This window comes from Pogoniulus pusillus, chromosome 16 (genome assembly GCF_015220805.1).
Source record: "Pogoniulus pusillus isolate bPogPus1 chromosome 16, bPogPus1.pri, whole genome shotgun sequence".
NCBI classification, from domain to species: Eukaryota; Metazoa; Chordata; class Aves; order Piciformes; family Lybiidae; genus Pogoniulus; species Pogoniulus pusillus.
Genome location: NC_087279.1, coordinates 4762866 through 4783452, shown reverse-complemented (window position 1 = coordinate 4783452; position 20587 = coordinate 4762866). Strand labels below are relative to the sequence as shown.

General features: G+C 42.8%; 1 protein-coding gene across 6 annotated transcripts in view; it reads left to right on the top strand.

The window, feature by feature from the left end:
- Window positions 1-1856: 1856 nt before the first annotated feature.
- PPP4R2 (protein phosphatase 4 regulatory subunit 2) overlaps window positions 1857-20587 on the top strand; it is a 36728-nt gene continuing 17997 nt past the window's right edge. Inside the window, exons 1-2 of one of the 6 annotated variants that reach the window (XM_064156192.1) lie at window positions 1857-1965; window positions 6375-6456. In XM_064156192.1, coding sequence (XP_064012262.1) covers window positions 1893-1965; window positions 6375-6456 — 155 coding nt within the window. In that variant the 5' untranslated portion in view covers window positions 1857-1892. Of the gene's footprint in view, window positions 1966-5455; window positions 5563-5708; window positions 5902-6374; window positions 6457-7079; window positions 7169-20587 lie in introns of those variants that run through there. The other 5 variants (XM_064156193.1, XM_064156195.1, XM_064156196.1 and 2 more) reach the window with 5 other exon arrangements.

Genomic DNA, 20587 nt, shown 5'->3' with positions numbered 1-20587 from the left:
CCAAGTAACTTGGATGGAGGTTACTTCTCCAACTCCCTTCTCTACTGATGAATCTCAGCCTAAGTTACAGCCCCACCTGGAATACCATGCCCAGGTCTGGTGTCCTCACTATGAGGACATTAAACTGCTGGAATGGGTCCAGAGGATGCCATGAAGATGATCAGAGGGCTGGAGAACCTCCCCTGTGTGGACAGGCTGAGAGAGCTGGGGCTGTTCTCATTGGAGAAGGCTCCAGGGAGACCTTTCAGCCCCACTGGACAGCCCCACTGTTCAGTGTCTGTCTTTTTTACTTTGCCTCACTCCCAAATAATTAGCAAATTTACTATAAACTGTCTTTCCTCTGGAAACCAGGAACTTAATGGAAGTACATGATTTGAAGAATTGGTCTTTTATGTCCTGTAAAAGGAGGAGGAAAGTGTGGAGGGAGGGGGGCTGGAAAATAGAGAGCATTTTCTCTTTCTGTGGGGGGAGAACATTTTCTCATGCTGTGGTAGGAGAGCAGGAGAAGAAAAGTGGCTTTATTTTGTGTTTTCTGTAGGTTGGGAAATTGCATTTTCATAAATGAAAGATTCTGGTCTCCCTGAAACTGTTTGTTTCAGTGCAGAGAGTTTTTATAGCTGGGCTGGTAGATCCTCTGTCAGTGAACAGTGGCAAAAAGAGAACTTTAAGAATGAGAAAGAAATTAGTCAATTTCTGGTAAACCAGGGATTTAAAGGGCAACTCAACTGCAAACCTGAAACTTCCCTATGCATTAAGAGCCAAGTTTTTCCAGCTCATAAGAGCTGCTTTCCACAGTCATCTACTATGTCCAAAACATAAACCCATAGTCTCTCTCTCTCTCTCTCTCTTTAATGATTGCTTGTGTTTTGTCATTGTCATTAAAACCTCTTTCAATCCTGAGGGATTTGTGACCAGTATGGAACATTTCATCTCTCTTCCAAAACTGCTGGCTTTGTGATGAGCCAGTGAAGGGCAATGGTTGAGTATAGCTCACTGTATGGCCTTAGTGGCCAAGTTTTGGGCTATCACCATTGTGCAGCATTTCTTATGCACCCTCGTTTGCCTAGGTAAACTGCAAAATGCTGTCAACTTTCAGATTTGGAACAGTTTTACCATATTGTCTTGATGTTGGAATGAGAGAGTTAGAAACATTTAGGCTGGACAAGCTGATACTGAACTGCTTTGATATCAAGATAGCAAGAGGTGATTCTGCCACTCTGCTTTGGTGTGAGACCTTACCTGGAGTGCCGTATCCAGCTCTGGGGCCCCCAGCACAAGAGAATCAAACATCACCTCTTATTTTATGACTGTAAAGAACTGGCTCTAAAGTACTTATTAAATAGCTGGAGTTTGGTTTATTCTACTACAGACTGTTGAGTTTATGTTTCTGTACAGAATGTAGTAGAAGGGTTTAGACAAAAAGCACATTTAGCTTTTGTTTGCAACTTGATTCTTCAGTGAAGAATCACTACATTGCCCCAGATTTCAACAGCAATTCTTGGAACAACTTGGAACAACTGTCAGGGTTTTGCTCTTTTAAAAGAACAGGCTGGCAACAGAGTATTCCAAAATGATCATCATGGGCTTAAATTTTGTGGCTGTGGGAATACATGTACATGGGATGTTGTTTATGATGGTTGGATTTGCTCTTCAAGGGGTTTTTAAAGTAGTTGTGTGGCTGTACTAGGCTTCCAAATTCATCTTTGTGCCTCTTTAGACTTGTTTTGGCTGGTGGGATTCTTTAAGAGCAATCATGCTGGGAAATGCAGATCCTGAGGCAGAGTTGAAAATTGAGGGCATGTGACCAGCTCTGGGAATTATTACAAAGAGCAGCCTGGGCTGGGGGGTGTGAGCTGGTGGGGGCTTTGAGGGGTAATGCAGCCAGCTGAGGTATGGGAGTTAAGAGAAGCTATGCTTTAAGAGAGGTCTTGTCTCTGCTCTTTGGTTTTGCTGAAGGTTGCAGAGGTAAGTCAGGATTTCTGTTACTCTAACTGCACTGTGGTAGTTCTTTTGAAACAATAAAGTGGACCTCAAGAAAAGGGACATAGGCTGACCTTTTCTCTGAATTAAATTGCCTTTTTCTGTTCTTGGAGCATCTTTTCAGCCCAGTATCCACTGTGTGCTTCGAAACCTGCTCCATCTTTCCACAACTCAGTTCTTTGCACTGGAGAGGTTTTTCACTTGCTCACGGTGTGGAGTACCCACTGGTGTTTTAGGGAAAGACATTGCTAATGGTGTAGGCAGTGATATTATCTAATTAAAGAAACAAATGTAGTTCCAGTTAATAGAGGTGTCTAATGCTGGGGAGGTGCTACTGAGCATTTGAGGCAGAAGGAGTTGTGGTAGAGCTGCAAAGGCATAATGGCCAGTAATGAAAATTGGTCCACATCTCTTTGATGAGCAAGTGGTCAAAACAAAACCAACAGCTAAATTCTCCATGGTTTCAATTCTGTCTCATGCACTGGGGTTTATTTTGCTTAGTTTGGTTGGGGTTCATGGGTTTTTGCCCCTAGAGGTTTGGGCAAGTCGTGTCTTCTTTGTCTCTCTGGTCATTTGGTGTGTGGAGTTAATAATGCTGGCTGGCTGCAAGAGAACATGTAACACAAGAGACATGCAAGAAAGTAAAAAGTGCCAAGGTCTAACTGTTGTTGTTGAGATTTCTTGTGTAATTGATGTCCAGTGGAGAATGCCATCTTCCATGTAAGAAGCTGAGAGTCAATCAGTGCCACAAACCTCACCCATTTCCCTTGTAAAACACTTGGAAGTAGTGTCACTTTGAACTTGCACTTTAAAAAGCTTCCAATCATTCATATTTGGTCAGTGAGAGTCCCAAAATTCTAAATCTGAGGTATCTGAACTACTTTTGAAATTTAGAAGACATGCTTTTCCTGAGCTCCCTATGGTGCCATGGCACAGGAAAGCAGCAGCCTGGCTCTCCTCACGCTTGAGAACAGAGCTACAACCACAGCTTGGCTTTCTGCTCAGGCTGAAGAGGTGACTCAGCTCTCTCCTCCCACGCATGGGTTGCAGGGTTCGTACCATTAAAATCCACATTTGGCTCTGCTGGGTGTCGTGAACGCTGAGGCTGGTGCTGTAAGTTTGGTTTATTAACCCATGCCGCAGCTTCACCCTCCTCCTGTTGACCAGGTAGAGGGAGTGGGATTCCTCAGCTCCCCTCTGACTGATTGCAGCCTTTCACCAAAGAATCCAAAACTTTGTTTGCAAGCTCTGCTCCTTTTCACAAAGGCTTTCACAATACTTTGAAGCAAGGATTTTGTATGATGCCTCTGTAAATACAAACCCTAAGTGTCACATTGCCTGTACGTGTCACGTAGCCCTCCAACAGTGTAATGACTTGAAAGGGTCTCAATTTTTATAAGCCATGCATTTGTGAAATGGAAGTTGGGGTTTCTGTGTGATGCAGTTGTCACTGGAGATGGTTGCATATCTTAAGGATCATCTCCTGCATAATGAAATCAACACAAGGGGTCAGAGAAAGCAGCTTTCAGCACAGGGACGTTTGCTACGGCTGCCAAGTTTCTCTCTTAGCCATTTGTGGAGGTCCACAAACTCTGTTGCTTTGCTGTGACGTTAGGCAGCATTTCTAAGAAACAGTCGTGTCAGAGTTTTCTGTTGTCAAGATGGCACTTAGGAGAGTGGATAAGTTTGCACAGCCACTGGCAAGGTGATCTTTTTAGGCACTTCTCCAAGGGGGTACAGCAGAGTCTGTAGACAGATGATCTGTTCATTCTTGTGATCAGCTCTGTGCTCTGCCCACCCAAGCTTGGTCATGAGAACAGCCAGGGCTGTGCCCACAGGAGGATGGACACCTCTGTGGTCATGGCTGCTTGCAAGTGCAGGCCTCAGGAGAAGACTGGGATGGGATCCAAGTCTATATCTGGATTTTACCTAATGGCAACCCGCAGCAGATGTGCCAGCTCACGTATGCCCAGAATAACAGTTGGCATCAATAGTTGGTCACCTTATTTAGGACTTCTTTTGGGATGTGCTAAATTAGCATTTCCTTCTCCTTCCAGGAACAGCCACCACATGTCCCTCAGCCCTACCAAGGTGTTTGGGGTGGATGAGCCTGTACATGGCTGGCTGGCTGCTGGGCTGGAGGCCCTGGCCTCTGCTCCACGTTAACCTGCTCTGTGCCAAGTACCCCTCCTGCCTCACCTAGGGACCTTGTCCAGAAAGGAGTGACAAGAGGCTACTTGGACTTGACCTCTTCGTAGAGCTGTACTGAAGGTGCAGGGTGGGTCCATCTCTGGAGTCCTTAGCATAAGGACGTGCGGGAGTGGGTCCAGAGGAGGCCACGACAGTGAGAGGGCTGCAGCACATCTGCTGCGTGGACAGGCTGAGAGAGTTTGGGTTCCCCAGCTTGGAGAAGGCTCCAGGGAGGCTTTGTTGTCTTCTGTCAGTACTTAAAGGGGCCAATAAGAAAGATGAGGACAGACTTTAGCTGGACCTGTTGTGACAGGGCAAAGGGGTGATGGTTTTAAACAAGAAGAGGAGAGATTTAGATTGGCTAAAAGGAAGCATTTATTTTTTTTTGTGCTGAGGATGATGAGACACAGGCCCAGGTTGCCCAGAGAGGTGGTAGATGTCCCATCCCTGGAAACATTCCCAGTCAGGTCAGACAGGGCTCTGAGCGACCTGATGTACTTAAAGATGTCCCTGCTTGCTGCAGGGAGGTTGTACTAGATGACCTTTAAAGGTCCCTTTCAATCCAAACCAGCCTTCGATTCTATGATTCTAGCATAGGTACCATGTGCTGGGGTTGAGAGCGGCTGTTGGGCTTGAAGATGCACCCTGGAGATGTTTAAAAGGGACAGAGGTGTGGTGCTGAGGGACATGGTCTAAGCGTCAGACTTCGTAGTTAGGTAATAGCTGGGCTGATCTTAACGGTCTGTTCCAACCAGAACGATTCTGTGACTGTAAGACGATGGGAGAGGTAGGTAGAGTGAAGAAAAGGGAAGATAGCTCCTCATGGAGAATAAAAGGGAGACAGGTATTGCTATTTATAACCAGACACTGGATTCGAGGGTGAGGGAAGAGCAGACGCCTTCAGCCCGAGGGAGGAGAAGGAAGGCGCCCAAGCTCCTTGAGAGGGCTGGGGCGGTGAGGGCGCCGCCAGCCAGGCAGCAGCTCCGCGTTCCTATCCGCTTCCCCGAGCCTCTGCTTGGCGGGGCCGGCGTGCGGAGGGCGGTCGCCCCCGGCGGCGGGAGGCGGGCTGCAGCCGGAGCCGTCTCACCGGAGCCGGTCGCGGCGCCGCCCGCTCGCTCAGCCCCGCCCGGCCCGCCCCGCGGCCCCGCCCCGCCGCGCGCCCCCGCCCCCGGCGGGAGGGAGGAGGGGAGGGCGGGCGTCGGGGCCGCGCACGGGGACGGCCCGGGCGCCATGTTGGAGCGTTGCTGAGCCCGGGGTCTCTGTGTGTGCGCGGCGGCTGGAGCCCGTTTCCTGCGCGGGGAGGGGGGGCTGGAGGAGGGGAGCAGAGCGGAGCGGGGGGGGAGACGCCCAGGCGGATCATGGACGTCGAGAGGCTGCAGGAGGCTCTGAAAGGTGGCGCCGGGGCTTGCGGCGGAGAGCTGGGGGGTGGGGGGGAAGCGGTGTCCCCACGCTGAGGCGGGGGTCAGGGGTCTCTTTCGCAGCTGAAACCCTCTCGGGGGGCGGGATCGCCCTTAGCTGAGGGCGGCTGCTCCCCTTCGCGGGGGACGAGGGTCGGGATCTCCGCGCTGTGGGGAGGAGGCTGCTGGCGTGGGAGGGAAGGGGATCCCGCGGAGTGGGGAGAGGCCCGGGGCTCTCCGTGGGGAAGGGGAGAGATGAACCCCGAGCACCCGCTGCGCTGATGATTCCCCCCGGGCTTGCTGTGGGCTGCGTGAGGGGGAGCCGCAGAGAGAGGTTAGTGACCCCGCCGGCTCGCCCCCTGCTCCAGGCCCGGGGCTCCCCACGGTGGCGGTGCCCCCTTCTCCCCCGCATGCCCGCCCGCCCGCCTGCCCTTCCCCGGCCCTCGCCCGTACCTTGCCTTTTTCCTTCCCCAGCCCGTTTCTGTGCGAGCTTGCCCTGCTGGGCGCAGCCGGAGGAAACCAGTCGCTTTCTCTGTTGTAGGTGCTCAAAAGAAGTTGCAAATCAACTTTTGCCACTCAGATGCATGTAGTTTCTCCACAGGAAAATATTAAGTGTTTTACAGGGATGGAAAGCTGGTGGAGCTCTTGGGAACAACTACAGCATTGTGAAAGCGTGGAGCTGTTGGTTTTTTTTTTTCCCGTGGAGCTGTACTGATTGTTAAAGCAAATAAAACCCTAATTATTGTGGGTATTTGTTCTGTCCTATCTTCTTTTACCATTCTTTCTGTGTCATTTTCATACCAATAGATTTTGAGAAGAGAGGGAAGAAGGAAGTGTGTCCAATACTGGATCAGTTTCTTTGTCATGTTGCTAAGACTGGAGAGACAATGTAAGTGTGACTTATTTTGGTTTTTTGCTGATCTTCAGTTGTAGCATAATGCAGAAATGTTCATGAGGTGCTACCTGCCTTCTTTTTTTTAGCTGTAGATTGCTTCTGAGTGCTAAATAAGCTTTCTGTAGTTCCCATTTAGTTTTGGATGGATTCGTTTCATTTGATGGGGTCGTTAGTTTCATCGAACAGGGAGACTGAGGTTTGCTCAGGGGTATCTGTGGGGTCTTATTGATCCTGGTTAGTACATCAAACCTGTTGCTTTTTTTACGTTTTACCTGACATTGAGGGTTTTCAAGTGGAAAGTTCAGATGCCTGTTGTAATGTCTGTTGTGTACTGTTGTAGTGCCTGTTTGTGTGCTGTATCTAATAGTTACATAGAGATAAAATGGTTTAGATGATTTCTTCCTCGGCTTCGTGGACAGTGCTGGGTGAGGGTTGTATGTGGTGAAGAGGGAAGAGTCACGTAGGTGCTTTCTGCAGAGGAGACATATGGGAACTGCTTAGACTTTCAGCAGCTGCTTGTTTTTGAGCTCACAGGAGAGTTTCACTTTTCCTGGACTTTTTCACAGCTCACCCTCGTGGGTTTCTGTCCGAAGGTGAGATGTAGCGGGAAGGAGCTGCACTCCTTATCAGGGATGAGCGCTGGAGCTGTGCTGGGTGACTTCCTTGGTGGCTCACTATTTGGCAGGAAGGGGAAAGGCTTCCCTGGGTGCGTTGCTATAGAGTTGCTCACTTTCTGGCTCCCAGGCAGTCTCCCTGTTTTTGAGGCCTAGTGCCAGGCTACAGGCTTCAGTAAGAGCTGTGTGCTTTTAGCAGTGTTTTGTTAGCAGCCAGTGATCGTAGGGGCTTTGTTCAGGTTTCTAAGATCCCTCTAACTTGTAAGAGGTTTGTAGGTTTTGCTTTTCTCTTTCGTTTTGGTGGGGGAGGGGAGAGTGTCCGTAGCTTGCTAGTGCGGCTTGAATTAATGGCTTTGAAAGGAAAACAAGTTCTGAAACGTACTTTGCTCTTTCAGTAGAAGACTTCGACTCAGCAGAAATACACAGCCGTAATGTTTAATATTTTGGTGTAGTTTATGTTTTAGTATGGGCTTACTGTTGTGTGTTTTGTCTGTGTGATGTTTTGAAACATTTTTGTCCTGTTCTGAAATATTTCTTTAGGCTGTTTTTATTGTTTCTGCCACTGTTAAATCTATTCCAAAATATTTTTTAAATGTTATTTTTATAAGGGGAGTTCCTGGGAAAATTCTTCCCTCTTTGAAACTTTGGGAGTGAACTCCTGAAATTATTTTCATTTGGGAAAGTTAAGTTTGTGGTGTTGTTTTTTTTTTAACTAATAGTTTTTAACTAATAGTTTACTATTATTAGTAAACTAATGGTTTACTGCAAACTATTGCTTAACCCTGCATCAGTATCCATCATCTGAAACTTCACGCAGACCCTTGCCTTCTGTGTTTGAAGGATTTTCTTTGGCTGTTTTCAGGTTTGTAGCTTTTTTCAGCGTTTTTAAAACTTTCAGTAGCATATAATTCTTGAAGTGTCAAATGTAGACATAAGTAGTATGATTTGCAGACACCTGGAAATACTGTCCCATAATATTTTCTTCCCATTACATATCAAAGTTTGTATTTCTTCTTCAAATATATGTCTGTTTTCAATGTTGTGTTCTGTATTAAAGTATCAGGAAGAAATGAGTCAGAATTCAAGTCTTATAGTTCATGTCCTCAAGCCACAACAAAGCAGAGGGTTGAGGGAGTAAAAAAAGTTTGACCCCTGAGAGGTAGATCAGGAATATAGTTGATTGGACAGGGCTGGGTGCTAGGTTGGACTGGATGAGCTTGGAGGTCTCTTCCAACCTGGTTAATTCTATGTAAGAATTTGTGATATGCAGCAGAAGAACTTAATGTCTGTTTAAGCTAATACAGCTCGACCACTCTAAAAGTATTCCTTACCCCACAAACATGATGAATACATGTTAGTTGAAAATGAGATAAACACTCTTTATGGTTGTGTATAGAAGTAGCTTTATTTAATAGAAATCTAAACCAGTAATAAATAGATTGCCTTGGAATGAGAAGATGAAATCCGAAGTAATGGTTTGTAGTGACATGGATTAGGATTTTATGAAGTTCAGAGCTCAGTTTAAAAGGGTGGTTAAGTCGGGGTAATTACACAACTGGTTTGCAGCCTTATTTATTGAGAAACAATGGATGTTACTTTGTCACAGGCCGTTCCTGAAGGAGCAAACAAAAAGTACCAGGGCAAATAAGGACAAGTGAAATATGAAGTATTTTTGCTTTGAGTTATTGTTGCTAGTGTGAGAAGTTATAAAGCATTCATGGGGGTTCTCTCAGTTGTTTGCTCCTTGGTGAACGCTGATTTTTAGCTGATACAGTGTAGTCTGCATCCTGACTTAAATGCAGGGTGTTCTCACCCTCCACGCCCCATACCTCTTCTGGGCATAGTTGCAGCAGATCTTGTCAACAATTAGTAAACTTGGTTTGAAAGGGTGCTAATGAAGTAAGTTAATATGTTCTCATCAAAGCAGGATTGTGGCTTATAGAGGTTGCTTAACAGATTAAAAACGTGTAAGGGTGTCGGGTCCCTCCCTGCCCCTGTTTGTGTCAATGTGCTTATTCATCCAAGTGAGGGAGGAACAGGTAGATGCAGGTCTAGGTTAGGCTGTAATTTTAACCAGTATTTCTCTTGGCTAACACAGCTCTTGTGTCACTCTTTCACTTGTGCTTCTCCAACTCTTTCTGTAGATACATGGCAACCTAGAGCAGGAAACTGCTTCCAGTTGTAACTTCTTTTTTGGCAGTGTTGTTTTTAATGAAGTTCAGTTCATTGATCCAGCTTGGGCTGTCCCTGTTAACTGCGATGTCAAACCCCAGTACAACTGAAGAGCTGGTGTAGAAGAGGAACAAGGGGTGAGAACTGCGCAAGCCAGCACTGCAACTATGATAAGGCTCTTTAGGGTGTCTTTATTGTAACTAAAAGGCCTTTTCATTTACAAGTAAGACCTGGAATAAAAATGTTGCTAAATTTGGTTACGTTATCAGTGTAAACTTAGTTCTTTTATCAGTACCTTGCAGTCAGAGGCTGCAATCGTGTGTTAAATTCATCTATTTGAAGTTGAAGCTATCTTCTTGTACAAGTTAACTATTCACTTGTTTGGGAGATGATGGCCTGCATTTATAAAAGCCAATCCAAACTTCCTTTATTATATGAGAGCAGAAGCAAAACTGTGATTGCTTGGCTACTTCAGAATATTTTTGTTTCTTAATGGTTGCTATGGCAAGACCTAGCCTTAGGTGGAACATAAACTTTATGGTTCAACTTTTTTTAATCTTGTGTTCAGTCTTGGAACTTTTTTCAGAGGAGTGAAATACTCTTTAATTGTGACTTTTTACTAGGTTACTAACATGGAATTTCCTTAGTGAGCCCAAGTATAATCAGAAGACCTTCATAACCTCCTTTTCTCTAGTCTGTAAAAGGTCTGTATGGTTTCCAAAACTGAGTGAAGAGAAAGGAAAATTGTAAGTCTTAATCCTTTTCTGTATCTGAAAGACCTCTTTAAAAGCAGGATATGTTTTTGTGCTTGTTTTTTTACATAAGAAATCCACTTATCTCTGTTTTCCAAAATAGAAACAGATTTAAGAGACAGCACAGAAGTCGCAGTGCTGCAATACAAGAAGTGAAATGCAAAAGTGAGATACTTCTTGTTCTTCTGAAGAATTCTTACAGAACAGATGTGAGAATCACTTGAGAATCACTTATCAATTGTGATCTTGTATTTAAAATACATTTTCTCTTACCTCTCAGGAAATCCTCATGGATTCAAAATCAACATATTTCTTTAGTAGCAAAAATGTTTCTAAATCATTTATTCAAGTACTTCAAGAAAATCTTATTTGGTAACTGGGAAGGAAAATGGGAATTTTTCTTTTGGTTCTAAAGTTGAAAATAAAACTTAGAAAACAAAACCAATCAAATGTTATGTTAGTTTCCTCTGCCTTTACCCCTACTCTTGCCCTGAGGCAGGCAACCTATGAAGTGCAGTTTTACTGTAGTGGAAACTATAATACAGATGCTTTCTGACAGTGAGGGGATCCAGAAGTAGGTAGTGAAGTACCACAATTTTGAGAAATACAGTATTTAGGCAGAAGTGATTAAGTGTAACATACTTTTAGGCTTAAGTAGACAACACAGGCCTGGCCAGGTTGTGATGTAGCTGCACCAATTCTTGCCCTAAATTCAATATAAACAGCCATTAAAATACATTCTGTGGGCTTTTTTTAACTGTTTTGTTTTCTTTGTGTAGTAAATTTGTTTTCCTTAGAGTTTCCCTGGAATATCTGAAATATTAATTTGCACTTCATCTGCACCTGCAGACATATGTTGTCTCTTCACTGGTTTCCTTGAGCACCAACATAAATGTTTTTCTGCAAAGTTTCTTCAGTCAAGTTTAATATGTGTGATTGTAGAGTAAAGAGGAACATCTATAGTATCTTCACTGAATAGCCTCAGTTGGAAGGGACTTATGGAGGTCATCCAGTCAGACCCTGTGCTCAAGGGGAGCCGATTGCAAAGTTACTTTAGGTTGCTTAGAGCTTTGTGCAGCATTTCTGAAAAACACCAGTGATGGCTCCCTGTTTCCCTGTTTAACCATGTGCACTGGGAAAATGTTTCCTTCGCAGCAACCTGGGACCACTGCATCTTACCCTCTCATTTGTGCCCCTGTGAAGGGACCCTCTTTGTCTCGCCTATACACAGTTACCCCTTCAGGCGTGAAGGACAGCAGTTAGATTCCTCCATCACAGCTGCCTGTTTTCCAGAAGAAGACAATGCAACCTTAGCTTCCTGCCTAGGTTGTTTGCTGCAGCTCTGTTAACCTTCTTAGTGGCATTTTGCTCTCTTTCGTATTGTGTGACCCCAAACCAGATGTAGCGTTGTGGTAAGTGCTGGGTAGAGGGGTAAAATAGCTTTCCTTGACACTGTAACTGTAGCCCATGTGCAGGCAGCCTGTGTCACAGCAAGGGCACATTGACAAATGTTCAGCTTCCTGGCTACCAGCGCAGGCAGTAGCCCCAGTATTGACTCGGAGCAACATTGTAACTGGTTGAAGTTAGACTTTGGACGCTGTTGACCATGGCCGCTGCTGCGTAGGTCTGATGGTCCATAGAGTCAGTAACTAACCAGCTTGGCTATAAAGATGCTGGGGAAGACATTCCTGTGTTTGTGTCTTGCTGAAGTTGAGTCACTGGTGTCCACTGCTGGTCCCTCAGTTGGTCAGGTAGAGCAAGGACAGTCTCCTGTTAGTAAATTATGTAACTGTGAAGATAAATTACATAACTGTAGTTCTGTCAGAGATAATGGCAGAAGGAGTTTCTGAGCCTTTTGGTACTGTTTTGTGTAGCAGCACATTCTTTATCCTTCCAATATTTTTAGAACACCCCCTTGGTTCATTTCAGCCTTTGTATTATTTTGTTACAGCAGTGGAATACCTTTGCTAGCTGTGAAGAAGTTGTGAGTTGAGATATGGTGGCAACATTTAGGAGAATAGGTTCCTGTTTGTAACTTTAGTGTCTTGATGATGTATGCTGAGGTCTTCTACAGTAATTTCCTTTTTTATGGTACAAACATGGAGATATTTGTAGCCATGTGTCCTTAAGCTTACTTTACATGTTTAACTTTAAGTCTGCTCTTTTCTATAATGTATGTGCTCTGGGTTTGTTTAACAAGCAGTTTTGTTGTTTCCATTAGCTGGAAATCTTCCAAACTATTGGGCAATGTAATTCCTTATGACTTCTTAAAAAATGAAATAAAACAATTCTCAAATTCCAACTGTAATAAACAGGATAATACTTTCTAAAAGAAGTCTGCATGCCTTTGTTAGTGGAGGCCTCTTCCATTTCCATGTTCTTGGTAAAGCAAGAGATATGAGTAAACTTCCTTGCATTGTTTCCTAATACTGTTCCTTACTAACTCTGTTCCCCTAAGTGGTTTAAATTAGTCCCTGCTAATTCCTATGCCACTGACACTGTGGTTTCTCTCTTGTAATTCACTGATGCCTCCAAAGAACAGGAATCTCATTTGAAAAGCCTGCTGGTTTATCTTTTCAAAGGTAGTTTGGCTTCCTTGCTCTCTTACATATATTATAAACAATTGTGTCTCAAATGTGCAGTAGTTGTACTTCAGAGGAACCAGCTGTGAGACAGATGAAATCTCTTGCTCTTTTAGGAAACCCACACTTAATGTTTTGTTTTAAACACTGCCACTTCTTATCTGTTGGGAGTGGGGTTTGCAGTGTAAAAGTGAAAACCTTAATTACCATCATAAAATGATGATCCTAATAACCTTTAGACTTTCTGTAGAATGCATGTGTAAGGAAAGCCAAAAGGCAGCTCCTCGTGGCAATGCTAACTTTTCACCACGTGCAGACATGACTGAGTACATCTTTTTTGCCCTAAGAAGTCTTTTCACAAGAACAGCCCCTGCTAGTCATCCTGCAGACCATTCACTCCTACTTTGCACAGAGCTCCACCACATCGTTTAATTTTCTGTAGCAGTTAGTGGAGTTGCATATGCTTCTGACCGTCACCTTTAGTAGTATTCTGTTGACATTCTTCTGCTCTGCAAGCTCAGTTCTCGTGTGTTGCCTAATTGGATTTGTTCTCCTCCAGAGAGTTTCTCTCAGATCTTACCTTTAGTGCTTGGTAATGTTTCTACACAGCTACAGTGGCTGCCTCAGTATTACCTCCATCTTTTCCAGTGGGTCTCAGGTCTCCTGTTCCATGGTGGCTTTGCTCATGACTATTTCATTGGAAGTACTTTCTCAGATGTTTGGGTGGTGTTCACTCTTCATTACACTTCACAGTAGTAGGCTATTCTTCTGTTTTCACCTTGTAATCTATGAATTTTACTCCCAGCCTACAGGTTTTGGAAAGTGTGGTGCTTGATGTCATGTGTTGTGTGGAAAGGAGGAAGGCAGTGTAGTGCGTGTAGCACAAAGCATGCTGATCGACTTGGAGGGTGGTGGATTATCAGCTTTGTGGATGAACCAGGCTGATGCTGCTTTTCCCCAAGACTAGTACATATTTCCCCAAAGCAGGTCTCAGTTTTAGAAATGCTGCTACCAGAAGACTGTTGCAAGCTTTCCATGATGGCTGCATCTGGTGAGGCTTCACTCAGAAATGATAAGGGAGTGTGGTGACACAGACATGTAACGCCTGGTACATTGAAGTAGGGTCTAACTTGCGAGGCCAAGGTTGGTATGTGTTAGCTGAACTGTCTTGTGTAGAAGCTAGCGAGGCGGCTTTTGTTCCAGCATTGAAGGATTTGATTATAGAAGTACAACTTACCTCTTCCTGGCAGGACTGCTTTCAGACCTGAGTGAGCCTGTCTTTCTGTGGGACAGTGCATGAACTAGCAAGTACAGGAAGGCAGTGCAAGGTAAATTTAGTTTCAGAGGTAGTTGCACAGGTGCATTTTCTTTAGTCTGGTTTTCCAGATTTTTTTTGTTCAATGTAGTAAGGCTCTGACAATGTTATTTCAGTGTGGCCTGCTGCTCCTCTGAGGTAACTGCAATTTGACAGTGATGGCTACATTTACCAAATGAGTTACAGCATTTCTTGGTTTTGCCTATTGTCGGTCCAAAGTAGTGATACCTGAAGTGAATTCAGTGTCCTCTAGCAGCAGAGAGGTGGAATTTAGTTTGCATATGGCAGAGGTGATATATTTATATATGCAGTTTTCTAAACATTGATTTTATATTACTTGGAGTTATTCTTCTATTAGTAGCTCCTACAGAGATAGTAATTTTAACTTGCTGCAATTTCAGGGAGACTTTTATGCCATAAGTGAAATATATTTAATACTTAAATTTTGACTCCTGGGATTCTGCTCAACAGGCTTATTGAGAAAGTGTCACCTAATTAATGTTTGTATGTTCTGGCTGCATCAACTCCAAAGTGCTAGAGAAATATGTTGTGCCTTTATATGATGGATTATTTTTCTATACAGTATCTATTGACTAGGATACTTACTGCATTGTGCTTTGAAATTTCTGTAGAAACTTCATGTCACAGAGCACAGCATCATTCTTGAAATGTACCTTAAGGAACATTAATCTGTCCAGACACATTTTACTTGAAATTGAAATAAGTAAAAGCTAAGAATAGTCCACAGAATTGTTCAATTTGAAATATATAATGGTTGTCTAAATGTCACTAAAACAGCCAGTCATGTTAAAGGGAGATCTGGACTATGTAAGTGGTTTCTGGGAGGTGTTTTGACACAGATAATGTTTATCTGCTGTCAGTGATCTGTTTGGCTAGGGCTGTTCAGAGGCAGCTACAGTTATATTTGATAAAGAGATGAAAATAAATGTTCTCTCTCCTCCCAAACTTTTTTGTGCTAGTTGCTTAAGTGACATTGGCAGTTCTAAGGCTGATATGAATGTCCTGTAATCAAAGTTTAAAGATGGCAAGTGAAATTTCAAGAGTGTGGTCAGTGAAATCATCCCTCTTTGAAATAATAACTCCTGGTATAGTTTGTTGTAGCAATAGCTGGATTAAAGTCTTGCAGTGTGTTGTAGAAATGTGTAGTCATCCAGTCCCTATCTGAAGATGCCCTCTACAGAAATGAGGCAGATGTTGACTGAGAAATCAGTTTCTGTACACGGTGATTACTGAGTGTTCTAAACAATTTGGTGTGTTTTACAATTAAATTATGCAGGAAATACTACTTAGAAGATCCTAAATCAGATAAAGAAGTACACAAAACTCAAATGATTTTAAGGTAACACAATACAATGGGTGCTACTAAATGTTTTACAAAGATAAAAATAACAATTACAGAGAATATAAATAATTAGTCAGAATTAGAAAAATTGGAGTTAAGTGTTTTGGGAAATGTATGACATCAGGAAGATACTTTGTTTTGCATCTGTTATGGTCTAAGTTCAATGTGTTCCTCTGAACTAGTGATTTTTCTGTGTTATAGGAAAACAAAAATCTGCTAAATTGTAAGTAAGTGTAGTTGATATTGGTCATATGGGAGGACTTAGCTGGTATTTAATGCTTACCCAAAAGTCTGTTTGCAGATCTTGGAGAGCTTTGTAGTTGGTGAGTGTTTTATGGGAATGCCAATATCTGAGGTGATCATTCTACTTGCAGTAAAACTTGATGTTTTTAAGGAATGTTATTGGATGTGGGCATAAATCAAATTATATGAAGAATAAGGAGTCAGAGAAAGAATTTACATAATGGTACAAAGTGCAGAAGCACAGAATGTGGAATAGTTAAGTAAACACACCAGTTTATTCTTATCAACCAAAGGTAACTTTCAGTAAATGTTCAAGTGAAACTGAATGAAAATGCCTTACCTACCTTCTGTTTTTACAGGTAAGCCACTGCCAGTGGTTTGTGGACGTTTTTGAAGGCGTTTTTGTGTATTGCTTTCAACTCTGCTATAAGGAAACTAATTTCTGAATGAAGAATATGTTGGACTCCTGTAATTTTTTTTCTCTGTAAAAAAAATGAAAGGTTATTGAGTTTGTTTGTAGAGAACTGTAGTAAGAAATGCTCTTTTTTTCAAGAACTCTTGAGTCTTAGTTCAGAGTTCTTCTGTGCTGTGGAACAGCTGTGTTTTGTTGGAGTCAGCCGAATATTTATCAGCAGAGATCAGAATTAGTCCCTTGATGATTACAGATACTGCTTTAATGTCTTCATCAGCTGCTGGTTTCCATAAGTAAGTCTTAATCTTTGTTGTTCCTGGCAATAGCTGTAGTAATTTGCAAGTAGTAGAGAGGTGAACACTTGTACTACCAAAGCAGATGTAGTTCTAATGTATTGCAGTTTCCGTGGTTCTGGAATGAGCTCATCGAGCTCACAAGGAGGAGAGCAAAGACTTAATTTAAGCTGACAACAATCAGTGAGCAAAGATGGAAAAACACCTTCTGTGCTTGTGGGAAATACCAGTTTTTCCTCTTTCGAGCTCCTCAATATATTTTTAATTAAAGTGAAAGGTAACATGAGGTCAAATCCTGCTGAAGATAAAACGTGAGAGTGTTTTAATTTTACATGAGTTATCAGGTGAAAGGGAGCAGGGCACTCCCCCAGGAAGAGTACTTGCCAGAGAGTTTTCTTAACAGGAGCTCACAGCAGAGCACAATGGTCCAGTAAACTCACCGTGCTGGGTCACCCTGGGTTTAAAACTCAATGCTCCTTCAGAGACGCTGATAAAGGATCTACCACTTGCTTATGGCTTTAATGTTAGCTTGAAGTGTTTGTCTGCTTGCCAGAAGCATTTAAGAAACTCTTCTGCATTGATGCACAGGGGACTTTCCTCTGTAAATCTGTTGCTAATGTTTGGAATTTCCCTTGTTAATTTGCACTGTGGATGGCGAAAATGGTCACAGCTTGCAGAAGGATGACACTTTGCATCAACCTAGTGGTTATGAGAATAAAGCACAGGAAGTAGGGAAAAACAGTTTAAAATGAAAAGCAAGATACATTCTTTTACCGGGTACATGAGTCCAGCTGCTTGAAGAGCAGCTCTGCTCTCTGCTAGTCACATTACACATCTTGCCCTTCCTCATCTGTATCAGTTTTGTGGTTAGATCAGTGATCTGCCTCACCTTCGTGTGTGGGATTATAGGAATGTGTGGGTGTAATGGAGCAGGCTTGCCCCTGTTGGTGTAGACCACGTATAAGGTTAAGGATGTGGTGGGGCAGTGTCCTCCTTCTCTGCACTGATGAAATCCCTGCAGAACCACAATGCAGTTAATCTTGTCAGTGGAGTTTTTACCTTGAGAGTTCTCAGGGATATTTTCTGAAAGAGCTGAAAGCTATTTCTCTACCATTGAGCAATGTTTGTTATTTATGTAATTAATACTGAACTACTAAGTCCTGTACTAAAATGTGTGGGGGGGTGTGTGTGTGAAATGCTGGGTTTTGTGTTTTATAGGCAGTTCTTAGCAATGTTTTTAGCTTGCTCACCCCCTTCTATGTAACTGTGTTCTTGTTTATACCAAATCAATATCTGAAATTAGAATGTGGTTGAAACAAAGCTACAAAACAACAAAATAAGAGAGTCAGCTCTGCCTTCTGTCTTTTCATCCCAAAGAACAGAGATAACTGAGGAAGGAGATGAGTGAGAGGAAGAGTGGCCTCAGTCTCCTTGCCCACAGAGGACTGCAATCCATCAATTCCAGCGCTCAGCTTTAGCTGCTGACTCTGCTGGACAGGACATTTTGGCCTCATGCTGTGGTAGCTGTGCTACTGCCAGGGAGTGGGACAGTCAGTCCTGGGCAGGCTCCCGGTACTCACTCACTGCCTGGTGTTGCCTTTTCTGCAGCCTGGGGGAAGGGAGCCACCCTGGGATTTCTCATGCCTGCAGATAAATCAACTTTGGGCTCTCCAGGGGCATAGATGGGTTTTAAGGGATTTGAGAGGTGGCACATTCTATCTAGTCAACAGTATTCCTGTTTGGATACATGGAGGCCATGGAAGAGCACACAGGAAACCAGCACACTGGTTTTGCCACCTTGTGCATGGGTTTGAATTGGATATGTGGTCGCTGGATGCACTTATTTTTCTATGCCTTTTGACTTCTCAAATAGCTTTGGAGATCCCATTGATAAACTTCAATAGAAAGGGAATTAATTTGTTTTGGATGAAACTTTTAATATTTGCTTCTGACAGTCTGGGGAAATTAATGTATTTTAGAGTGTATCTTCATCTGTTATGAGCTCTAGAGCAAGACACAAAAGAGAAGAAACAGTTATTGAAGTTGGCAAGTTATTTCACTTAAACACCTGTTTCCTACTAGCAAGTCCCTGTGGAGGTGTAATGGATGTCAGTATTTGGGGGGGAGCTCATGTAAGTGACTCTTATTTCTTGTTACATGTTATGTAAGTGCTTTTGAGATTGTTCTCTGACTCTTTCCTTCTGAGAACTTTGCCTTAAAATCGGTGTAGCTGCGCATGATGTGTTGGCATCATAGATCCACTATTTTGTGCTTTTAATTTCTTCTTGTCAGAAAGCTAATTGTAGGTGAAGGGTGGAGAGGGAAATGCTCCCTTCTTGTACTAAGTTCTGATGTTTCTTTTATGGTCTCTTCAATGAACAGAGTCAATAGTAGATCTCTTTTGTTTCTCTTTTCATTTTATGTTCTTTGTGGTATACAGCATCTCTCCAAAACAGATGGCATCCTCTTTAAATCTAAACAGTAATTTTGTAATGAACTTAAACAGTGTGCAATCTGAAGATAGGCATCCCACCAGGACTCCTGGGACTCTTTAATGTTTTAAGTACATAGCTAGGTCTCTAGAAGCTTAACATCCCTTCTGTATAATGTTTTTCTTAATTAAACCTGTAATCTGTGAAACAATTCCAGAAAGATGTACAAAATAATTGCAGTACCTTCATTTCAGGAGGTAGCCTTATTTCAAGCACTGTAAATTCTTGTTCCTCACTTAATTTTAGATTTTGTCTTGCTTGCCTTCCATGGGTCTTACTGACACTGGAAACTTAAAACCTTGTAGAGCTTGTCTAAAGTGTGTAAGCTGCATGTACTACTGATATTTTAATACAGTTGCTAAAAGGGGAGATAGGTAACTTAACTTTGTCTTCTGCACTTGTGGAGGCATGCAGTTCAATCTGTGCTGTGCCATGCAGTCATATTGGGAGTTACTGTGCTGTAACAAAGCCTTCCAGTGTATGCTGGACACATGAGAACAAATGTTACAGCTCTTTCTGTCAACATGGATAGGTTTTCTTAAAAACAATAAGGAGGGCACTGTGCAGAGGAGGTAGGGATGTTACCATTACATCTTTGTAACCTTTCATTACTCCACTTCTCTGAAAGTTAATATTTTTTGTGATTCCCCAGAAAGTTCAACACTTTCAGGTTTAGTTGCTTTTCACTATTCTGTTACTTGGCTTTTAATGTTTGTCTTAACTGTGCCCAGACACCTTCATTAAATATTTTTGGCTTTCTGCTTTCTGAAATTTTAAGCCTCCCAAAGTGAATATAGCAGCTGGCAAACTTATCAAATATTAAAAACTTGTCCAGTGGGCAGAAGAAAATACCAGTTAATTCTGTCACAAAAAAACATCTGGACAGTGCAAGCTGTTGAGGGTTCTTCTCTTTCGAAGTAACCGGTGTGGACAGGGAAAAGCTGCTTTCTCAGTTTCATCAGCACAAATATTGAGTAAGCAGGAAATACAGGAACAGGGGCAAGTCTTGCACTCTGGGAGTGATAGGATTAGATTATTTCCATGTGAAATGTAATTTTGGTTTTGATATGCATGTTTGGGAAGATGAATTCTGTGCAAATCATGCTAGTAGAGAAGCAATAGTGCCTTGCAAGCAACTTCGTGCTTATAATTCTTCCTTTAAGTCAAAGCATAGCATCAGATAACTTAAACTGTTTTCTGTCCCAGGTGACCTCTGTCCTTTTGCTATTATCAAAGGGAATTGGTGCATTTCTAAACTTGGTGGCTGGTGCTCGGCTTGGCTTGTAGACATGGATTAGTTACAACAGAAAATCATGTAGGTCAAGTCCAGGTGTGAAATAGTTTGCTTTTATTAGAGGACAGAGTTAGCGAGGATTGTGTTCTTCCTTTTTTTCCTGCCCTGGCAATGCTAGATAAGGCCTTTGTCTAAATTAATATTAATTTTTAATTTTTCCCTGTGCAGAGGAAGCATTTTTGCTACCTCATTGATCTTCAGTGAATAATCACTTTGTTGTAATACTGACTGTAGAATTTCAGAGAATCACAGAACTAGGTTGGGAAAGAAGTTCAAGATATCCAGACCAACCTATATTTCCTTGTACTCTTGTGTATTTCTTTGCAGGGCTTAACATTCTTGTCTTTGCTTAATCATTCTGGCTCCTTTCTGAGCTTTTGTGTTTGTGAGGGGGGAATTTTATTTTTTTACTTCATTGATGTGGGGTGGTTTTGGTCTGGGGTTTTGTGTGTTCATTATGTTGTGGAGGTGGTGGTGGGGTGGTGGCATGAGAAGTGTGGTAGCTGGTGTTGTGTGGTTGGTGTTTTTTCTTTGGTTTTGGTTGGTTTTGTTTGTTTCTTGGATCCTACTTAAGGAAAAATGCAGGCTTATGT